The 17076-nt window shown below is 39.2% G+C and overlaps 12 protein-coding genes across 12 annotated transcripts; 5 read left to right on the forward strand and 7 right to left on the reverse strand.

Moving 5' to 3' along the window:
• Positions 1-811: 811 nt before the first annotated feature.
• On the forward strand, positions 812-3130 carry NESG_01479 (uncharacterized protein; the record flags this gene model as incomplete). The annotated part of the gene is made up of 1 exon (XM_053049108.1): positions 812-3130. One exon carries the CDS (start codon positions 812-814, stop codon positions 3128-3130), a length of 2319 nt encoding a protein of 772 aa, XP_052904913.1.
• A 997-nt stretch (positions 3131-4127) lies between these two features.
• NESG_01480 (uncharacterized protein) lies at positions 4128-5072 on the reverse strand (the record flags this gene model as incomplete). Its single annotated transcript, XM_053049109.1, has 1 exon — positions 4128-5072. One exon carries the CDS (start codon positions 5070-5072, stop codon positions 4128-4130), a length of 945 nt encoding a protein of 314 aa, XP_052904914.1.
• Positions 5073-5110: 38 nt separating this feature from the next.
• NESG_01481 (uncharacterized protein) lies at positions 5111-5572 on the forward strand (the record flags this gene model as incomplete). The annotated part of the gene is made up of 1 exon (XM_053049110.1): positions 5111-5572. One exon carries the CDS (start codon positions 5111-5113, stop codon positions 5570-5572), a length of 462 nt encoding a protein of 153 aa, XP_052904915.1.
• A 73-nt stretch (positions 5573-5645) lies between these two features.
• Positions 5646-5807, forward strand: NESG_01482 (uncharacterized protein; the record flags this gene model as incomplete). The annotated part of the gene is made up of 1 exon (XM_053049111.1): positions 5646-5807. One exon carries the CDS (start codon positions 5646-5648, stop codon positions 5805-5807), a length of 162 nt encoding a protein of 53 aa, XP_052904916.1.
• Positions 5808-5825: 18 nt separating this feature from the next.
• Positions 5826-6185, reverse strand: NESG_01483 (S25 ribosomal protein; the record flags this gene model as incomplete). The annotated part of the gene is made up of 1 exon (XM_053049112.1): positions 5826-6185. One exon carries the CDS (start codon positions 6183-6185, stop codon positions 5826-5828), a length of 360 nt encoding a protein of 119 aa, XP_052904917.1.
• A 474-nt stretch (positions 6186-6659) lies between these two features.
• On the reverse strand, positions 6660-8189 carry NESG_01484 (uncharacterized protein; the record flags this gene model as incomplete). Its single annotated transcript, XM_053049113.1, has 1 exon — positions 6660-8189. The coding sequence occupies one exon, from the start codon at positions 8187-8189 to the stop codon at positions 6660-6662; it is 1530 nt and encodes a 509-aa protein (XP_052904918.1).
• Positions 8190-8217: 28 nt separating this feature from the next.
• On the reverse strand, positions 8218-9348 carry NESG_01485 (uncharacterized protein; the record flags this gene model as incomplete). Its single annotated transcript, XM_053049114.1, has 1 exon — positions 8218-9348. One exon carries the CDS (start codon positions 9346-9348, stop codon positions 8218-8220), a length of 1131 nt encoding a protein of 376 aa, XP_052904919.1.
• Positions 9349-9384: 36 nt separating this feature from the next.
• Positions 9385-10284, forward strand: NESG_01486 (uncharacterized protein; the record flags this gene model as incomplete). The annotated part of the gene is made up of 1 exon (XM_053049115.1): positions 9385-10284. One exon carries the CDS (start codon positions 9385-9387, stop codon positions 10282-10284), a length of 900 nt encoding a protein of 299 aa, XP_052904920.1.
• Positions 10285-10994: 710 nt separating this feature from the next.
• Positions 10995-14075, reverse strand: NESG_01487 (uncharacterized protein; the record flags this gene model as incomplete). Its single annotated transcript, XM_053049116.1, has 1 exon — positions 10995-14075. One exon carries the CDS (start codon positions 14073-14075, stop codon positions 10995-10997), a length of 3081 nt encoding a protein of 1026 aa, XP_052904921.1.
• A 274-nt stretch (positions 14076-14349) lies between these two features.
• NESG_01488 (uncharacterized protein) lies at positions 14350-15297 on the forward strand (the record flags this gene model as incomplete). Its single annotated transcript, XM_053049117.1, has 1 exon — positions 14350-15297. The coding sequence occupies one exon, from the start codon at positions 14350-14352 to the stop codon at positions 15295-15297; it is 948 nt and encodes a 315-aa protein (XP_052904922.1).
• Positions 15289-15663, reverse strand: NESG_01489 (uncharacterized protein; the record flags this gene model as incomplete). The annotated part of the gene is made up of 1 exon (XM_053049118.1): positions 15289-15663. The coding sequence occupies one exon, from the start codon at positions 15661-15663 to the stop codon at positions 15289-15291; it is 375 nt and encodes a 124-aa protein (XP_052904923.1).
• An 80-nt stretch (positions 15664-15743) lies between these two features.
• NESG_01490 (uncharacterized protein) lies at positions 15744-16475 on the reverse strand (the record flags this gene model as incomplete). Its single annotated transcript, XM_053049119.1, has 1 exon — positions 15744-16475. The coding sequence occupies one exon, from the start codon at positions 16473-16475 to the stop codon at positions 15744-15746; it is 732 nt and encodes a 243-aa protein (XP_052904924.1).
• Between the last annotated feature and the right edge of the window lie 601 nt (positions 16476-17076).

Raw genomic sequence — 17076 nt, forward strand, 5'->3', positions numbered from 1 at the left:
GACATTAGCTATATTCACAGTGAATTAATACAAATATAGTCTATTTTATGCAAAAATATCTAGTTGTATTTCAGTGGGATAAATATTCAATAGACTGATTCTTTCATGTGCTGGGTTATTTAGTCTATTTTAAATGGATATCTCTTTGTGTTTATTATTCTTGCTATATTACTTCTTTATTTTAAATTCCTTCAATTTTTATTGATACTTGAATAAGGCTTCAGAGTAGAAGAATTTACATAGAATTAGAAAGAGTTAAAAAGTAAAGTAAATAGAAGGAATATATGGTATATACAGCACAGAAGAGATATTTTATAATAGATTGAAAATATACTTTATTTATATGTTAAGTTGCAGTAGTAAGAAAGTACCAGAAAATAGTAATATTACTAGAGTCAATCTAATTCTAGTTATATTTGCATCTCATGCACTTTATTCATGTACATTCATTATATAACCCGATATAACCCGGTATAACCCGAATATACCGATATAACCCGAATAACCCGATATAACTCAAATACACTTGTACATTGTAATTTCAATAATTAATTCTTCTGGTGTTATGGAGTGAAGACAAAACCATAGAATTAATAACCAGAAGATAAATATACACTAGAATATACGTATAAGCACAAGAGATGTACTCTAACTAAGTACAATATAAAGTACAATTTAATATTTATGAATACATGCACTAATGAAAACACAGAAAATATAAACAAACAGATGCACAACAAAGGAATTGTTTAATCATATATAGCCCATATAAGTACATAAGGCATAATGTTTGTTTTTATAGAATCCAGTGATGATAAGCAGAGAGGACGTAAGAGGTGAAAGAGACAGAAGAAAAAAAAGAGCAGATGCAGAGAAGTTAAGAGAAGCAAATGACAGGAACAGCATCAAGGAAAATATCTTATTTAAGTTTGATAATTACACCAGGAAAACAGACAAAAACATAGCACTACTGCATAATATTACATTTGAAGTTCCAAAGAAAAGGCTTATTGCACTGATAGGAATGAGTGGGGAAGGAAAGTCTACTCTGTTTGAGAGTATTTCTGGTCAGTGTAATAGATCGCATAAGACATTCGGGACTGTTTTGGTGCAAACAAAAGAAGGAATTTTTGTAGAAAGAAATGCTGAGGAGTGGGTGAAAAGAGTAAATTACCACAGGCAAGAAGTGACACAGTACAAGAAAATACCAGTATATGCACTCTTGCAGTCTGTAGCCAAGTGCTATGGTAAGGACATGGAGATGGTCGATAAATTACTTGTGCACTTTAGGATTGCAAAGACAAAGCACACAATGTTTGCGATGTTATCCGGAGGGGAACAGAAGAGGGTCATGACAATTATTGGAATTATAAGCGAGAGAGAGTTAAACCTGTGGGATGAACCACTTACAGGCCTAGATTCAGAAATAGCCAAGAAAACCCTTAGGTTCATGAAGGAAAGTGAAACAACAAATATTGTAAGTATCCATCAGCCATCAGATGAGTTAATGAATATGTTTGATTGGGTTATATTTATGCATGCTTCAACTGTCATATACGCTGGACCATATATTCAAATGGAAACATACTTCAGGGAAAGACGTATAGTTAACAGAGAAGACACCATGATCATAAATTACTTAATGAGACTGAGTGCAGATAATCCAGACAACCAGACAGATATAAATAATATTGAGTCACTGAATAGTATTACGAAGGAAATAATTAAAAGACCCAGGGGAGTACGTAGATCTGGAAATCTCTTCATATCAAATTCATTTGGTTTTAGTTACACACGGGTTAAAGAGATTCTATCACGTTCTTTATATTTTGACAATGGCTTCAAAGGGTCTTCATTGGTTTACGAGATGATATACTATCTATTCAGTATATTTGTCTTTATAATGGGGGTTATGGTTGTAGATAGGCTAATTCTATCACAAAATGAAGGGTTTTTAAAAAGAAGTATTTTTGATCCAATTTATAGTCTACTGGATATTCTAAATATAATGAAAGAGAGAGGGAGTCTGCCTGAGTACTACATGGAAATATTGCAGGAATGCATTTCTACTTCTGCCAGTGTAAAGTGGCTCTTTGGGGCAGTCTCATTCTTCCAGACAGAAAGATCCATTATGTTCATTAGTATGGCAAGTTTATTCAGTAATATAACGAACTTAGACTACTTCAGGCTCTGTCAGATAAACATAGCAGAAGGACAGTTCTCAGTGCTTGAGTTCATTTTCGCACATATAATTGAAATAGTCTTCCGTAAAGTCACAATTGCCTTTGTGATTTGCGTCATCTACTACTCAATTGCATACAAAACCATCGTAGGAGAAGATATTCAGCACATAATAACCCCAAACTACTCAGATATTGGGCTGGTATCCATGGTAACTTCTGTTATTATGGGGATATACATACTAAGCATACAGTGCCTGCCTATTTCCTCTAAGTTACATATATATGTTGCCTTTGGTCTTCTTCTTCTTACACAGACAATTATCAGGCAGCTTGACTCCCTGGAAATATTTGTTGATACAAACACAGCCAGCCTGCTGAATGGCCTGCTTAAAGGGAATATAAGCCTGGAGAACATGAAAATACCAGAGCCCCCAGAGCACCATCCATTTTATGACACAAAAATATACATGATCCAGAAGAACCAATTCCTGGATAAATTAGCAGAAACCATGGGCACAGAAAGCACAGAGAATATAAAGTATCATATACTGACTGTATTATCTAATGCACTTAAGACTCTGTATAAAATGGGACCATTTGGTGTCCCAGAAGAAATTCTTACAAAACTAAGAATCTACAGAGAGGAGATTTACAGTGTACAGAATGCAAATAAACTATCCTTGCGCATAGCAGGAGACCTTCAGCAAATGGAAGATAATCTTCCAAAGAAGGAGTACATGGATTATATCTATAAGACAAAGTACATTGAAAGAATGAGCCGGCCATTTAGTATCCATGAAATGTTTGAGCCCACCAAGGAAATAGATACAGTAGGAAAACAGGACATTGCAAGGTCAATTTCACGGGTATTTTTATTACCCATGATATTCCTGACATTTGCATTATTCCTTAGATACAGGCAGTTACAGCCAAAAATAAGAAGTTAATTTGAGCTGTCTTTCATTTCCACTGGAATATATGTATTAGTGCATATTCAATTGTATATTCAGTAGGGAAGACATTAGATAGTACTAGAATAGACTGAAATCAGATAAATATGTGAGTACGTATATAAACCAACTTATTCTTGTTAGATATACTAGTGAATTATATCATATAACTGTAATTTACTAAGATATATATCCAAGATATTTAGATAACTGAACTACTTGGTAACTGTATACACCGGAAATAAACTTGTTTTAATTATGTTCTGGTACTTCTTGCAGTCTGCATATTTTAAAGTACTTCCAACTGATTTCCTTTGAATTTTATACGTATACAATATACCATTTATAGCTGATTTATTCCATTCTGTATACGCCTTAAGTACTATCTCACTGATATAACCCGATATAACCCAATATAACCCGAATAAAATATATGAGACCGACTACCGGATATGGCAAGTCAAATCTGAAACCAAGATCCCAGTGAGACACGCAGGACATGAATAAAAGTTCTTCTTTAAGTAAGATGTTGTCCTTCTTAGGTTATTACTTCCAGGCTATGATGCTTCCACCATTGTGGCACGTCATACTCTATATGCAGTGTATTAGTGTACTAGTGTAGACAAAACAAATATTCATGTACTCTGAAAAACAAGGGGAAAGGGGTTTATAAGCACAAGACAAAGAACTCACTTACTTCATAGACTGAAATAGTACCTGGCCACAGATAAATTCACTACTGAAATTATTCAAATAGTTCCAGTAGACACTCACTCTGTACTATTCTCAATGAAAAATTAAATGAAATGGCAGTTATTTTAAGAAGACTGCAAAAATTGCAAAGAACAAAAAGCTTAAATAAACCAGTCTAACAGACACAAACATATTATAACCTAGCGTAAATGAATAGAGACAGCAGTATACAGCAAGAAGGAGTGCATAATTGGCAATTTTAATATTTCTGCAGTTTATTCATGTCCATATAATAGATGCACTACAATCCAATATGAAATGCATACGAAGGACACTCCCCAGAGACCTCCTTACTCTGGCACTCATCAATAGTGAACTTATAATGCGGTAAATCGATTGGAGTACTTGCAAATTCACCCATTCCTTCTGTACTTAAAGTATTCACAGTACTATTCTCTACTGCACGGCTATCCATCTGAAGGACTGTAGATTCCCCAGAGACCATCTGATTTCCATGAATATTCTGTACATCCAACCCACTGGGTGCTAATTTCTCTACATTAGAAGGAGATTCAGGTAGATTAAATACTGGACTAACTGTACTAATATACTCAGAAGAAGGACTCCTCTGGTCCTCCTGGGGATTATTCAATATAGCCTCATTGACAGAAGAATTTCTTTCATCCGGAAAGAATGGCTCATCTTCATTCATAGGATCCCATCCAGTAGAAGGTCTCTCGTATACAGAGGACCCTAACCGTGCATTTGGATTGAAATTCATTCCTCCCATGAATGGATGGTTCATTTCATTATACGACAAAGAAGAAGTAGCTCTAGATGGTCTCTCATTATTTATGAAAAGAGGATTTGAGGATATATTAATGTGGTTTACATCATGGGCAGCTGGTAAAGCAGGGGAACTTTCCCCACTTGTCTGTGCTTCTGCATATTCTTCATCTGCTTGCGTATATGGAAAGTCTTCTGGTACATCCGGTGATATTACAGTCTCAATTTCCTCTTCATCACTTGCACTCGCATCGTATGAGAGTCTCTCTCCGTACGGTGCTACAGGAGGAAGTATCCCTTTCTCTAAGTTCCTGGCAATTCTTCTTGCCCTGGGTATTAGTACATTGTATACACATCTGAGTACACTTTTCAATTCTTTCCTTTCCATAGGGGTATTCTTTCTCTTAAAGAATTTCAGTAATCTTTTCTTGTCTATTCTCATCTCTCTGGTTTTCTGCATAAATTTAAATTATTTACATCCCCTGCAGAAAAAGTAAAATGGGTCGCATGCACAATCAAGGAAAAGGTATCTCAGGCTCAACAACCCCATACGTTAGAGAGAGCCCAGAGTGGTTAGACGCAAACATTGATGAAATAGAATCTAAAATAGTAGCATACGCCAAGAAAGGACTAACTCTCTCCCAGATTGGAACTATTCTTAGAGATGAGTTCCAGATTGGTAATATGAAGTTCTTCAGTGGAAGAAAGCTTCTTATGATCCTTATGAAGAACAATCTTGCCCCACAGGTGCCAGAAGACTTGGCAGCACTGGTCAAGAAGGCAGTCAGCATTAGAAAGCACTTAGAGGTCAACACCAGAGACACTGACTCAAAGTACAGACTGATTCTTGTTGAGTCCAGAATCAGCAGACTTGCTAGATACTACAAGACAAGAAAGGTCATCCCAGCAAACTGGATTCCTTCATACAGATCTGCAGTCAAGAGAAACAGTGGTCTATAAATAAATCCTCTATTTATGATTCTTTGGGGCCGTTATGAGTTGGTGTTTTTTTCCCTTTATTTTAATCCCCTGCATGAACAGAGAAGGCGGAAAGAAGAAGCCCCTGAAGGCAGCAAAGAAAGTAACAAAGGAACTGGATGAGCATGACTTGGAGTTCCAGGAGAATGAGAGAAAGAAGAAAAGGCTTGAGCAGGAGATGAAAGAAGCACTTCTGAAGGGTAAAAAGAAGAAATAAAAGTTCGTTGGTTTATTATTATGCAGAGACAGTCTCTTCCTTGATTTCTTTGACTTCCTTGGTCTCTTTCTTTCCGTATATTCTACCGAATGAAGACTTAGCAATAATTTCTATTTCTCCGCTCTCAACAATTTGGTCAAGAATGTTCTTGGCAAGTGCAATTTCAAAGTTGTTTCTGGCAGCAATGGTTGCTGGGGTGATGAGTGCCATAGAAAGGATTTCCTTCTTTATCTTGTTGAAGATATCCTGTGTGATGACGGAGGTCTTTAGCTGTTTGGCCTTGCTCTCTGTCTTTGTCCACTTCTTGGTTTCTACCTTCTTTGGTGCTTTATCCTTTTTCTTTAACTGTGCCTTTGGATCGACTTTCTTTCCTGCCATGGGTCAAAATTAAAAAGAAAATTTATGTGCTCTGAATTTGCATAAAAGACAAAATAGTTATATAAATAGAAGAACACTTAGAGTGCAGTAATAAGACACAGAATCCTTTAATATACAGTGTGCTTACTTAAAATTGAAATAATTACTCAAATATCAGCATATGAGACACTTGTTAAAGAACTCTTGCAGGGAAATAATAGAGAGTGAGTGAGTGAGAGAGAGTGTAAGAGAGTGAGAAGGATACTTTCTGTTGTAGTGGTTGTAAAAATACTTGAATATTAGGGTATTCTTGGTCTGCTGTATATCGGGTTATAATTTGGGTTATAAATGGCTTTATTATTTTACAGCACACTTTGACAACATAAATGAGAAATAATTGAATAAATAGCTAGTTTACTGTAGTGACTGCACAGCAGACTGGCTGAATTTTTAAAGTAAAGTAGATCTCAGAGTGAATTTAAGAGAGATAGTTCATTATTGGAAGAGCCATGGGGGATATGCTGGGAGTATGGCTGCTGTGTACTCGCAGAAATATCGTGCAAATTGCTCAGAGTTTGGAAGTCTCTCAGGGAGGGACCTAGAGTGCTCTAAAGAAAGCCTTTTTCCATGTTCAAGGACCCTGGTGGTTATGTACCAGTAGGCTTGCTCATCCTGCAGGAATTCCAGCTCCTGAAGAATCCTGTATGGCTTGGAGGTTTCATCGATCACAACAAACCGGCGTGACTGGGTTTTCATTTCTTTGCTTCTGTTTGAGGACTCATAGAGACAGATATAATACAATTTGTACAAGATGGAAATCACGGGCGTAATGCAGTCAATTATTGAGGCATGCGGGCTGTGCTTCTTCTGGGAGGTTGAGTATATCTGAATGACTTGCTTAAAGGTTTTAAGCCTAATGGCCTGGCAGAATTCTACTATTTCATCTATATAGAATATTTTGTCAACGTATATTAGCTCATTAATAAGAAGGCACACTTCATTTGTTATTGTGTGGGTGGATGTTCCATGAAGATACTCTGCAATGTGCGATAGAATATTTGTAGTTCTAAGGAAGCTTAGGGTATGCGGTGACTTAAATCTGACCGTAAGGGAGATTGTATTGATCAGATAAACAATCCGGACAGCCACTCCTGGCTGGTGGTTGCCTTGTGCAAGTTCTTTCAGGATCTCTGAGTGCACCAAGTACTTATACAAGGAGACAAGAATTGCAGAGTTATTGGGGATATATTCAATAACCCGGATCATCTCCCGAAGGACTTCAAGGCAGGCAAGCCTATTTATTGCATCACTCTCTACAAATATCACATCGAACAAAGGAAGGACTCTTTTTTCAATCTCCTTGTAGAAATAGGAATAGTGCCTTCCTGTTGCATTCATGTACGCTGAGTCTCTAAAGACATTTCCTGTGAAGGAGACAAAAAGATAAAGAAACTTTGAGAGATTCTGAAGATCTTTCTGTGCCTTCTTAAGCCTAGTGAAAAACTTCAGGATCAGTGAGATGCAGTTTCTATCTGACAAAAACTTAATCCACTGGATGAAGTTGTGCTCGCTCAAGGAGAAAAAGCAAGGAAACATCTCCACAATTCCATTGCAGTCTGAGCTCTTCAAAATCTCCTCAAAGTAGCAGAGACCGGTTTTCTTTGAAATTATCTCAAGAACGCATGCGGGTGCAGACTCCAGAAGAAGCTTCATTCCATCTGTATATATTTCATAGCACATGGAGACCACGCCATCAGAGACCTTCTTGGCATGGCCGTTCTTCCGGATGCTGCGCAGCCCAAAGATGTATTTCTCTGTGCACAGACTGTTTACCATGTGCTTCTGGAAGAGTGCGTTCTTTATAAAGTCAAGTGCCCCTAGCTTGGTGGTTTTTGGTCCCTCCGTGTACGCCTCAAGAAGCACATAGTCCACGATTGAGTCAAGCTGTGTTTGAATGAAATTATGAATATCCGCGGGTGAATCAGTCTCTTGGAGGATTTCAATGGTTCTTTCGATCCCAGCCATCCAAATAAAAATATGCATGGATGTTTATTTAAATAGAGTGGGCTGAAAGGATTTGCTTAAACAAAGCGTCAGCTCCCATTTTTGTTTCTTCCTCTGAGTAGCTTGTGCTGCAATATCTCTGTGCAATTCGCACAGCCACATCTGTGCGTATACGGGGACAAATCATCCGAAGGCACCCAATGATTGTGCGCTTGAAGTGAAGGGAATACCCACTATTCCCATAAAGAAGGTGCATGACTTCGTATGCCAGGTCGTCAACAAGAAGAATAGCGCATATTCCATCAATTGATTTTTTTGTTTCTATTGCCACATGGATCTTTAATAGCTCCAAGAAGTACTTCTTAATTAGGGATATTTTTTCAGTTCGAAGAACCCTCGGTAGTTGGTGCAAGGTGGCTTCTATTTTCTCTGAAGGTTCGTTCTCAAAATTACTGTCCTTCACAGTAAAATAGTACTCTGTTAGGGTGGTTATGCATCCCGGCATATCTACGTCTTCTTCTGGGCTTTCATCTTCTTCCTGTACAATCGGATTGGATGGAATATCGTGCGAGAAGTATGCAGACTCTGGTGAGTCATAAGAAAGTATTCCATCAGTCAAGAACTCGCTTAGAATTACAGCTCTATCCCGGAAAGAACTTCCTCCTTTACTGATCCGGTCAACCACCCCAGGAAAGTACTCAAGACAGTACTCTTCTTTTTTTTCAATCTCTGCTATCTTTATAACTGAAAGAATAAGCCACCTATCATACTCTTCAGAATATTCAAATTTAAAAGAAGAAGAAAGTGCATTTGCCAATAATCTGTGAAGATAAAGAAGATCTTCCCCTTGCACTTCCATCTTAACTGCTTCTATAATTAATCCAAGTGACTCTCTTTTTTTCTCTTCACTGTACAGAATATTCTCTTCTATAAGGGCAATACAAAGTGGATATTTTTTACTATTTTTAGCACCAGAAGGACATACAGAGGGCTCTATTCCTTGTGCACACTTATTATAAGAATATACACATGCATATTTCTCTAAATTTACATGTGGACAGAATATGCTTAGTCTTTTAGTCATTTCATCTGGGTTTTCAGCCTGCCCCTTTATAGTCTCTATTTGTGCTACTATGATATTTTGGCAGGCATTTGTCTCTAGTGTGTCTGGTAAATTCATTTCGCCTGCATATAATTAAAATTTATTTGTATTTATATGTGGGACCAGTCTCGGCTAATGGAAGATTCATACACGCCAGATGCAGCAGAAACCATCCAGATTTCGTCTTTGGCTCTTATTAAAATGCTTAAGCATGGAAGGGCTGGAGTGCCAATGGAGGTCATGGGGCTCATGCTGGGTGAATTTGTAGATGAGTATACTATCCGGGTGGCAGATGTATTTGCCATGCCGCAAAGTGGGACGGGTGTGAGTGTGGAGGCAGTTGACCCGGTTTTCCAGACAAAAATGATGGATATGCTGAAAATAACCGGAAGAGGAGAGAGTGTTGTGGGGTGGTACCACTCCCATCCAGGATTTGGGTGCTGGCTGTCGAGTGTGGACATAAACACGCAGTCTGCCTTTGAGCAGCTGTCAAAGAGGGCAGTGGCTGTGGTTATAGATCCAATACAGAGTGTCCGTGGGAAAGTGGTGATAGACGCATTTAGGCTTATTCCCATGCAGAAGTCCATAACAGGAGTAGAACCCAGGCAGGTTACCTCAAATATAGGATATCTGACGAAGCCAACTCTTGTGAGCATGATGCACGGACTGAACAGGCACTACTATTCAATCAACATACAGTACAAGAAGAATGAGCTTGAGGAGAAGATGCTCCTGAGTCTCCATAAGAAAACGTGGACAGACTGTTTGAAGATGGAGAACGTGGTGGAGTTTGAGAAGAAAGCAGAGAGAAGAAAGAAGGCGATTAAGGAGCTGGGGCACTCTCTGAAGAAGAGGGTTGAAGAGGAGAAGGCTGCAAAGGAGCAGAACGTGGAGATGGAGACAGTGGGGAAACTGGACATCAGAAGAAGAATCCTGCACGAGTCAGAGGCATTGATGAGCGAGAATACCATGCAGCAGTTAATTACGCATATTCACAATAGAATATTTTCGTAAATAAACCATCCTGTCTATCTGTGGCACTTTAGTATATAGTAGACTGCTTATGCAGACTATTCTTGTATTTTTAGTGATTTAATTATATTATTTCTACTTTCTTTATTTTCAGACGAAAAGAAAACCCATCAGATTATCTGGAATATTGAAGGGTTTTTCATAAATTTCAGATAGAGGCAAAATATATCTCAGAAAATGCAAAGTGCAGTAGGCATGTAAAGACAAAATAACACATCTTCTGGACATACTATGGCTGGTAGAATTTGGAGTAGGATATGTGATGATCGCCATACTTTATGGTGTTACAAATTTATGTAATATCTTGCAGGTGGTCTTTTTATGTATGGAGTATAAAGCATTAGTAAAACAATAGTAGTATTTTAGCACAAGCAGACATTTATTCCCGGATTTTGAAGCTAAAGCATATTTGCATGCCTCTGTTCTGCAGCTGCATTAGAATAGACTTGTCTACTCCTAAATACCAAGCATGCTAGCACATATTTTCCTAGAGGGTGGTGAAGAGTGTGCTTTAGCTTAAAAAGTAGTAAAATTATCACTCTTGCATGAGTGTGCTGCAGGCTTATTTAACTCTTGCACAAAATATCTCTGAATATTGTGCACCAAAATACTCTTAGATAGCTTACTTAGAGTCCATTCTGAAGTAAGCACATAAAAGAAAACGCAGTGCGCATAAAGCGCTTAAAGTCATTCTATCTCACAGGGGGCTTTAAAGTAATTACATCGCAGATATCTGCAGGTGGATTAGAGACACCAAGCGGTGTTATAATGATAACCTGTGTGTCAATCCGTCTGGCAGTCTCAAATATCAGATTTAGAGCAGCCTTTCTGTTCAGTGCATCCATGAACACGTCAAATTCATCCAGAATGCGCAGTGGAGAAGTGATCAGTGGCCAGAGCGAAAGAAGGAAACACAGCCCAGAGAAAGACCTTTCCCCGCCACTCAGCGAATTCTTGTCGCCTTTTGATGCCTCTGTGACTTTCACCCTTATGTCAAGCACTTCTTTTTGGTGATCAAACTCAAGAGAGCCCGAGTACTCTCGCATGCTCATTAGGTCAGAGAAGTTCCGTATGCTTGAGTTGGATATTTTGTACGTGAGGTCCTCTCTTTTGCGCACTCTCTCCAGTGTTCCCTTCTCTATTTCTTCTATTTCCTCCTGGTTCTCCTGAAGAAGCATATTTATTCTGTCTATCTCGCACTCTAGCTCCTTTTTCTTCTCCAGCAGCACCCTTCTTTCCTCCTCTTCATCCAGAATCGTGCTGTCCATGCCTTCAATCTGGCTCATTTCATGCAGAGCTGGCTGCGACGAGTATGCATACGACTTTGCTGTTAGGCTAATGATTTCACCCTCAATTTCATTTGGCTCCCTCTCCACATGCAGGATATGCTGCGAAGACAGATCCATTGCAGTGTCTCTCAGGCAGGCGCACTCCTTATGGAGCATTTCCAGGTGCGAGTTCATCTTATCTATTCTTCTCTGCAGGCTTGCCAGTAGTGCTTCATTTTCCTGCGATGCCTGGGTTATATTTTCGTGCTCCAGAGTGTACTGCTTTATTTCTTTTTTGTGCAGTGCCTCTTCTCTTTCCTGTGCACATTTATTCTCCTCAAGGATCCTTACTATTTCTGCCTGACTGGCAGCTATTTCATGAAGAACTTCTTTGTACGTCTCTGCTACAGACACTTTCTGTTTTTCAGCTGCGTCCATCATCTGAATAGAATTCTTGTACTCTATTTCCAGTACATCCGTCTGCATGGTTTCCCTTCTTTTTATCTCTTCTTCGAGTTCTGCTATTCTGTCCTGAATTAAAGCCTGTTTCTCATGGTGGCTGGCCAGTGCACTCTGTATCTCTCCTGAAGATGCAATGAGAGTGTTCTTTCTCTGAAACAGCTCCTTCTGCTGTTCTTTCATCTTTTCAATCTCATGAAGCAGCTCTGTCTCGCTCTCCTGTGAAACAAGAAGCTGTTTCTCGCGCACAGTACAGCGCATGTCGCTTAAGCTTGTCCCAATGTACTGGATTCTGTCTGGCGCTGGTGTCAGGAAAAATTCAAACCCGACTTTCTTCTGGAGAAGGGTGTATGCACTTTGCCTGTTGTCCAGAAGGCCTATTTTCTCAATACCCAGAAGAATAATCAGCTGCTCAACAACAAGCGGGTTGCTGTCCTGTATCTGCGCAAGAACTGTTGTAACAGGAGAGGAAGACACAGAGCTGGCCTGCTGCATGATGCTCTGTGAGACTTTGAGGGCCTTTTCCAGAATTCTGTCGTCTTTTCTTATAGCATGTGGGGTTGTAACATATATTTGGTATCTGTGCACTTTGTGCTTTGCAAAAATTCCCTCCAGCCGCGCCTTCACGTTCTTGCAGTGCAAGATAAACCCGAATATGCAGCTGCCCAGAGCAGACTCAGTGGCTCGGGACCACTTTTTATCCTTCACATGTATTTCCAGGCCAATGGGTCCTGTGACTTCTAGATTCTGTGCCTTTATTTCGGCAATGGCAGCTTCCATTGCAGGCCCGTAGAATTTAATTGGGCTCTGCTGCTTATACGACTGCAGAATAAGCTGTTTCTTCTGGCTGCTCTGCTCAAGAGACTCAATCTCTTTGTGCACCTTGGAGATAGTTAGTTCCGTTTGTGCTTTCTGCACTGCCAGCTGTGCCTGTTCCTTTTCATTCTGGTTTTTTTCGTTGTTCAGCTCCTTAAGGGCTGCTTCTAGACTCTCTTCACTCTTTTTCTGGTCCTCAGAGGTCTCTGCTGGTCTGCCTAGTATTTGCTCAATCCTGGATACTTTCTTTTTCATTTGTTCTATGTCGTATTCTGACTGCTCAAGTTCTTTTAATATTTCAACTTTTCTTCTTTCATTTTTCCCCAGAGTTTCCTTTATCTGGTCAAGCCTGTCCTGCCGCCTAACCTGGAGGGAGTTCTTTTTCTGCGCTAGCACAGAGAGTTTCCCTGTGATCTCCTCAAGTTTTGCAAGATTGTTCTTTTTCTCCTGCGACTTAGATGCGTATTCATTTAGCATATGCTCCCTCTCTCTTTCTGCTGCGATTCTTCGCTTTTCTTCCTGGTGTGCCCTTCCCCAAGCATATTCCACCTTTAATCTTCTAATTGACTCTTCTGCAGATATGATTGCATCTTTTATTTCCAGCCTGTTTGCCACTGCTTCTAGTGTCTTTTCTTTGTTCGCCTGCCTGGTAGTTGCAGCCTCCAACGACTTTTTTATTTCCTGCAGCAGGAGCTGGTCGTGGATCTGGTTGTTTTCAATGTTCTCAATGTCTGTGGCAGACTTAAAGAAGGAATAGATGCTTTTTAAGTTGTGCGCCTTCAAGATCTTCTTTGCTTGGTCCTGCGTCAGAAAGCACAGTGGATTTCTTAGGTTTATTCTTAATTGCTCTATCAGAGCATTCAAGTCATCCTGCGTCTTGCCAGATGCTTCTCCGTTTGTGGTTATTCGTATACGAGAACTCTCTGGGGAGAGTCTTTTCTCAATTACGATCACATCTGGCTGGAGGCTTTCTCCTTTTACTTTTAGCTCTACTCTTATCACAGAGTAGTCTTCTCCTGTTTTGATGTACTGCTTATAAGAATGCCCCCGCATGGCTGTTGCGCGAACGCCAAACAGCACCCCCAGTGCAATCATAATGGCAGATTTACCACTTCCATTGTTCCCCACCAAGCATGTTACTTTTTTAGTAAATGCCACATACAAATTATCATGGCACATAAAATTCACGAGCTGAATATTCTGCAGAAAGCATCCAGTTTCATTTCGCATAAAAAAATATTCTGTCCTGCATAAATAGACATCTCCTGTAAAAGTGCTACAGCCAAAAATTATGCAAAAAAGTGCACTGTAACAGTCATAATTATCCAAGGAATTTCTGTGAAAAGGACTTTATAGAAGATAAATGCCTTCAAAAACATAGATATAATAGAGCCTTTCTGAAGACTAATTGTACATGGAATATTTTAGCTTGAATTTATCCGAAATATCCTCTAGCAAAGAGTTCTTCTATGGTAGTAATAAAATCGGGAAAAACTATTTTTGCATGGACATATGCGAGAATAATGAGGTAATTGAGTTATCACAGTACTACCACAATGACAAGGTCATTGCCCTATCAGAATACGGGAAGATCCTTTTTACTGCCACCAAGCACCACCTGTACGCATGGGATGACAAAGAAATTTCACTTCTTGCAGTATTCAGAGTGCCAACAGCAGAGAACTCAAGTGAAAAGTATCAGCTAGAGGGTCTTCTTGCAAACAAAAATGACCACAGACATGATTTGGATAGATTTAAATTATTCATGCTAGAAGAAGAAAGACCTCCTCTCTACATATTCCTGCCTAAGGGATACTACATAATCAACAGACTCACTATAAGTGTTCACTTGCAAAAAAGATTCATTCCATACTGCCACACAAAAAATGGTTCATTCGCAGTAGAGGAGGATAATACACTCTATTTCTATGGAAAGAAGAAAATTCCACTTTTAAAGCTGCCAGCAGATGATATATGCACAAAACTCAAGTGCATAGGAGAAGAGCTGTATGCAGCCACAGAAAAAGGACATATTCTAAAAATAAGCATACACAGTGCAGAAGACAAAGCAGTTGAAATTCCCATGTGTGCCCCCTGCACAAATAAAGTCATTTTTAATCTGGAGGACCACATAGTCACTAGTACACTTGCATTTGCAGGCGCAGAGTGCCCAATCCTTGACTTCCATCTTCACCCAATTATCATCGCATATTTTGGCAGAAGGCTGTACAGTCCTTTAATCGAGTGCAAGGAAAAAGAGCAAATCTTGAATTTTTATTGCATGCATTCTCTATTTATTGTTTTCACACCCGCGGGAGTTTTATTACTGAACGAATCCCTTCACCGTCTTAATAGAAGCAGAGTTCATGGAGAAGCTATTTCGCATATGGATAGGATATTCATATCCCAGGAGGTTGGGACACTTAATGAGATACGTATCTCTTCACTTTGACTCGTCCGTGTCAATTAGCATGACCAGCCCGGAGAGTGCTTCGATTTCTTCTTCTGAATAATTTATTACAAGGCAGTCCTCAAACATTGCTTCTTTTCTTTCGCCCCCATTCGTATTAATCTCATTGTATGCTACATCATAACCTTCCCCAGCACCATCCAGTAGCATTCTTGGGACAGCTTGCCTCTGCCGGTGCTTTATTTCTTTGCTCATGAACTTAACTGGTCTGTGCTTCTTGTGTATCTTCAAGTACAGCCCGCATGCATTGCACAGGTAGTTACCCGTCTCGCTCCTTCTCCACAGTGGAGTTATGTTTGTCTTGCAATTTTCACATGTTATGTCATCACCTTTCTTATACTTTATCATCTTCTGCTGATTGTAATGTGATCAATTGTTTTCGATTTAATCAAGAAATTTAAATTTTATACTTTTCACTGGTTGATCAATTATGTGAAAGATAGTTCGTGGTTGCAGACTGGGCATCTGCAGCTTCTACTTAGAAGCCATGGATCAATGCAATTGCAGTGGTAGTAGTGGGAGCACTGGAGTGTACGAATGAATTCTGAGTCCATAAATTTTTCGAAGCAAATAGGACACTCTTCGTACTTTCGATCAGACGCATTGATGTTTTCGTACTTCTGTAAGAGCACAGTTGATAGGTCCTTTGGGCGCACTAGTTTAATCTGTGGCTCATCCAGTCTTTCAAATAGGCTAGGGAACACGAATATCATTAGAATCAGAAAGAGAATGTAAAGTATTTGGACAATTGGCAGGGACCCTCTTACTCTATTGGTTATTTTTACTGTGGGGAAATTTGCACTTTTTTTGTACATAGAGACAAGTCTATCGTATGTTGATGGGTCAATTGGAATCACATGGAATAGATCGGTGGAAGTGTATTCCATATTGGTTCTATCAAGGATGAGCATCCCAGAAGCACCCATTTCCTTGAGGTTGCTGTATTTGGAGAGCGTAGAACACCCGCCTCCTTTTTTTACCATTCCCAGCCACTTTCTGTCGATCTTCATGGGGACAATTTGGCAGGCATTCTTGCTGTCCTCAAGGACTGTAAGAGGCACCACTGCGTACTCTTCTGTGCTTGGTGTGATTACGACAGAGGAGAAAGAGAGTTCTGTGCAGACTGCAAGAATAAAGAAGAATCTACGCTTTATATCCATTAATAATTATGAGGAGGATGGTTTTATAGATGTATTTGTTATTCTGTCTGTCCATGGATACAGTATGTTTCAGTTCCATTTTGTCTGAGTTTTGTTTATTCGATTTTCAGGAAACCTAAGCATCCCTAAGGCACCCATGCAGACTGAAACAGAAGATTTAATGCGAGAATGCGAGAATACGAGAATACGCAGTGCATGAAGATGCATTATTTCATTCTTATTATTCCATGGGAAATATTGGCTGTAAGATATTCATCACATGAGAAAGACCATTCGATCAATATTTCCGTATAGAATGATGTTTCATTTTGTATGCACTAAGACACTCATACATGGAATTTAGTTCAGTATTTGTGCTATGACTAAATTATTCACAAAGAAATAGCAGACCCAGAATTAGCTTAAATTTACACAGTATTCATATTCTATTAGTGATTCCCCCTTATATGCACTCTAGTGCATCCTTCATATACGCCTTAAATAACTTAAGTCAGTCAATGTTCTCCAAGGATATACTTACTGGGAGAAGTCAATTAATTGCACTATTTCAGTTGAAATATTCATTTATCTTGCAAGGGTGCATCAGAATATGCTTAGACCC

Source organism: Nematocida ausubeli (assembly GCF_000738915.1).
Source record: "Nematocida ausubeli strain ERTm6 chromosome Unknown supercont2.3, whole genome shotgun sequence".
NCBI classification, from domain to species: domain Eukaryota; kingdom Fungi; phylum Microsporidia; genus Nematocida; species Nematocida ausubeli.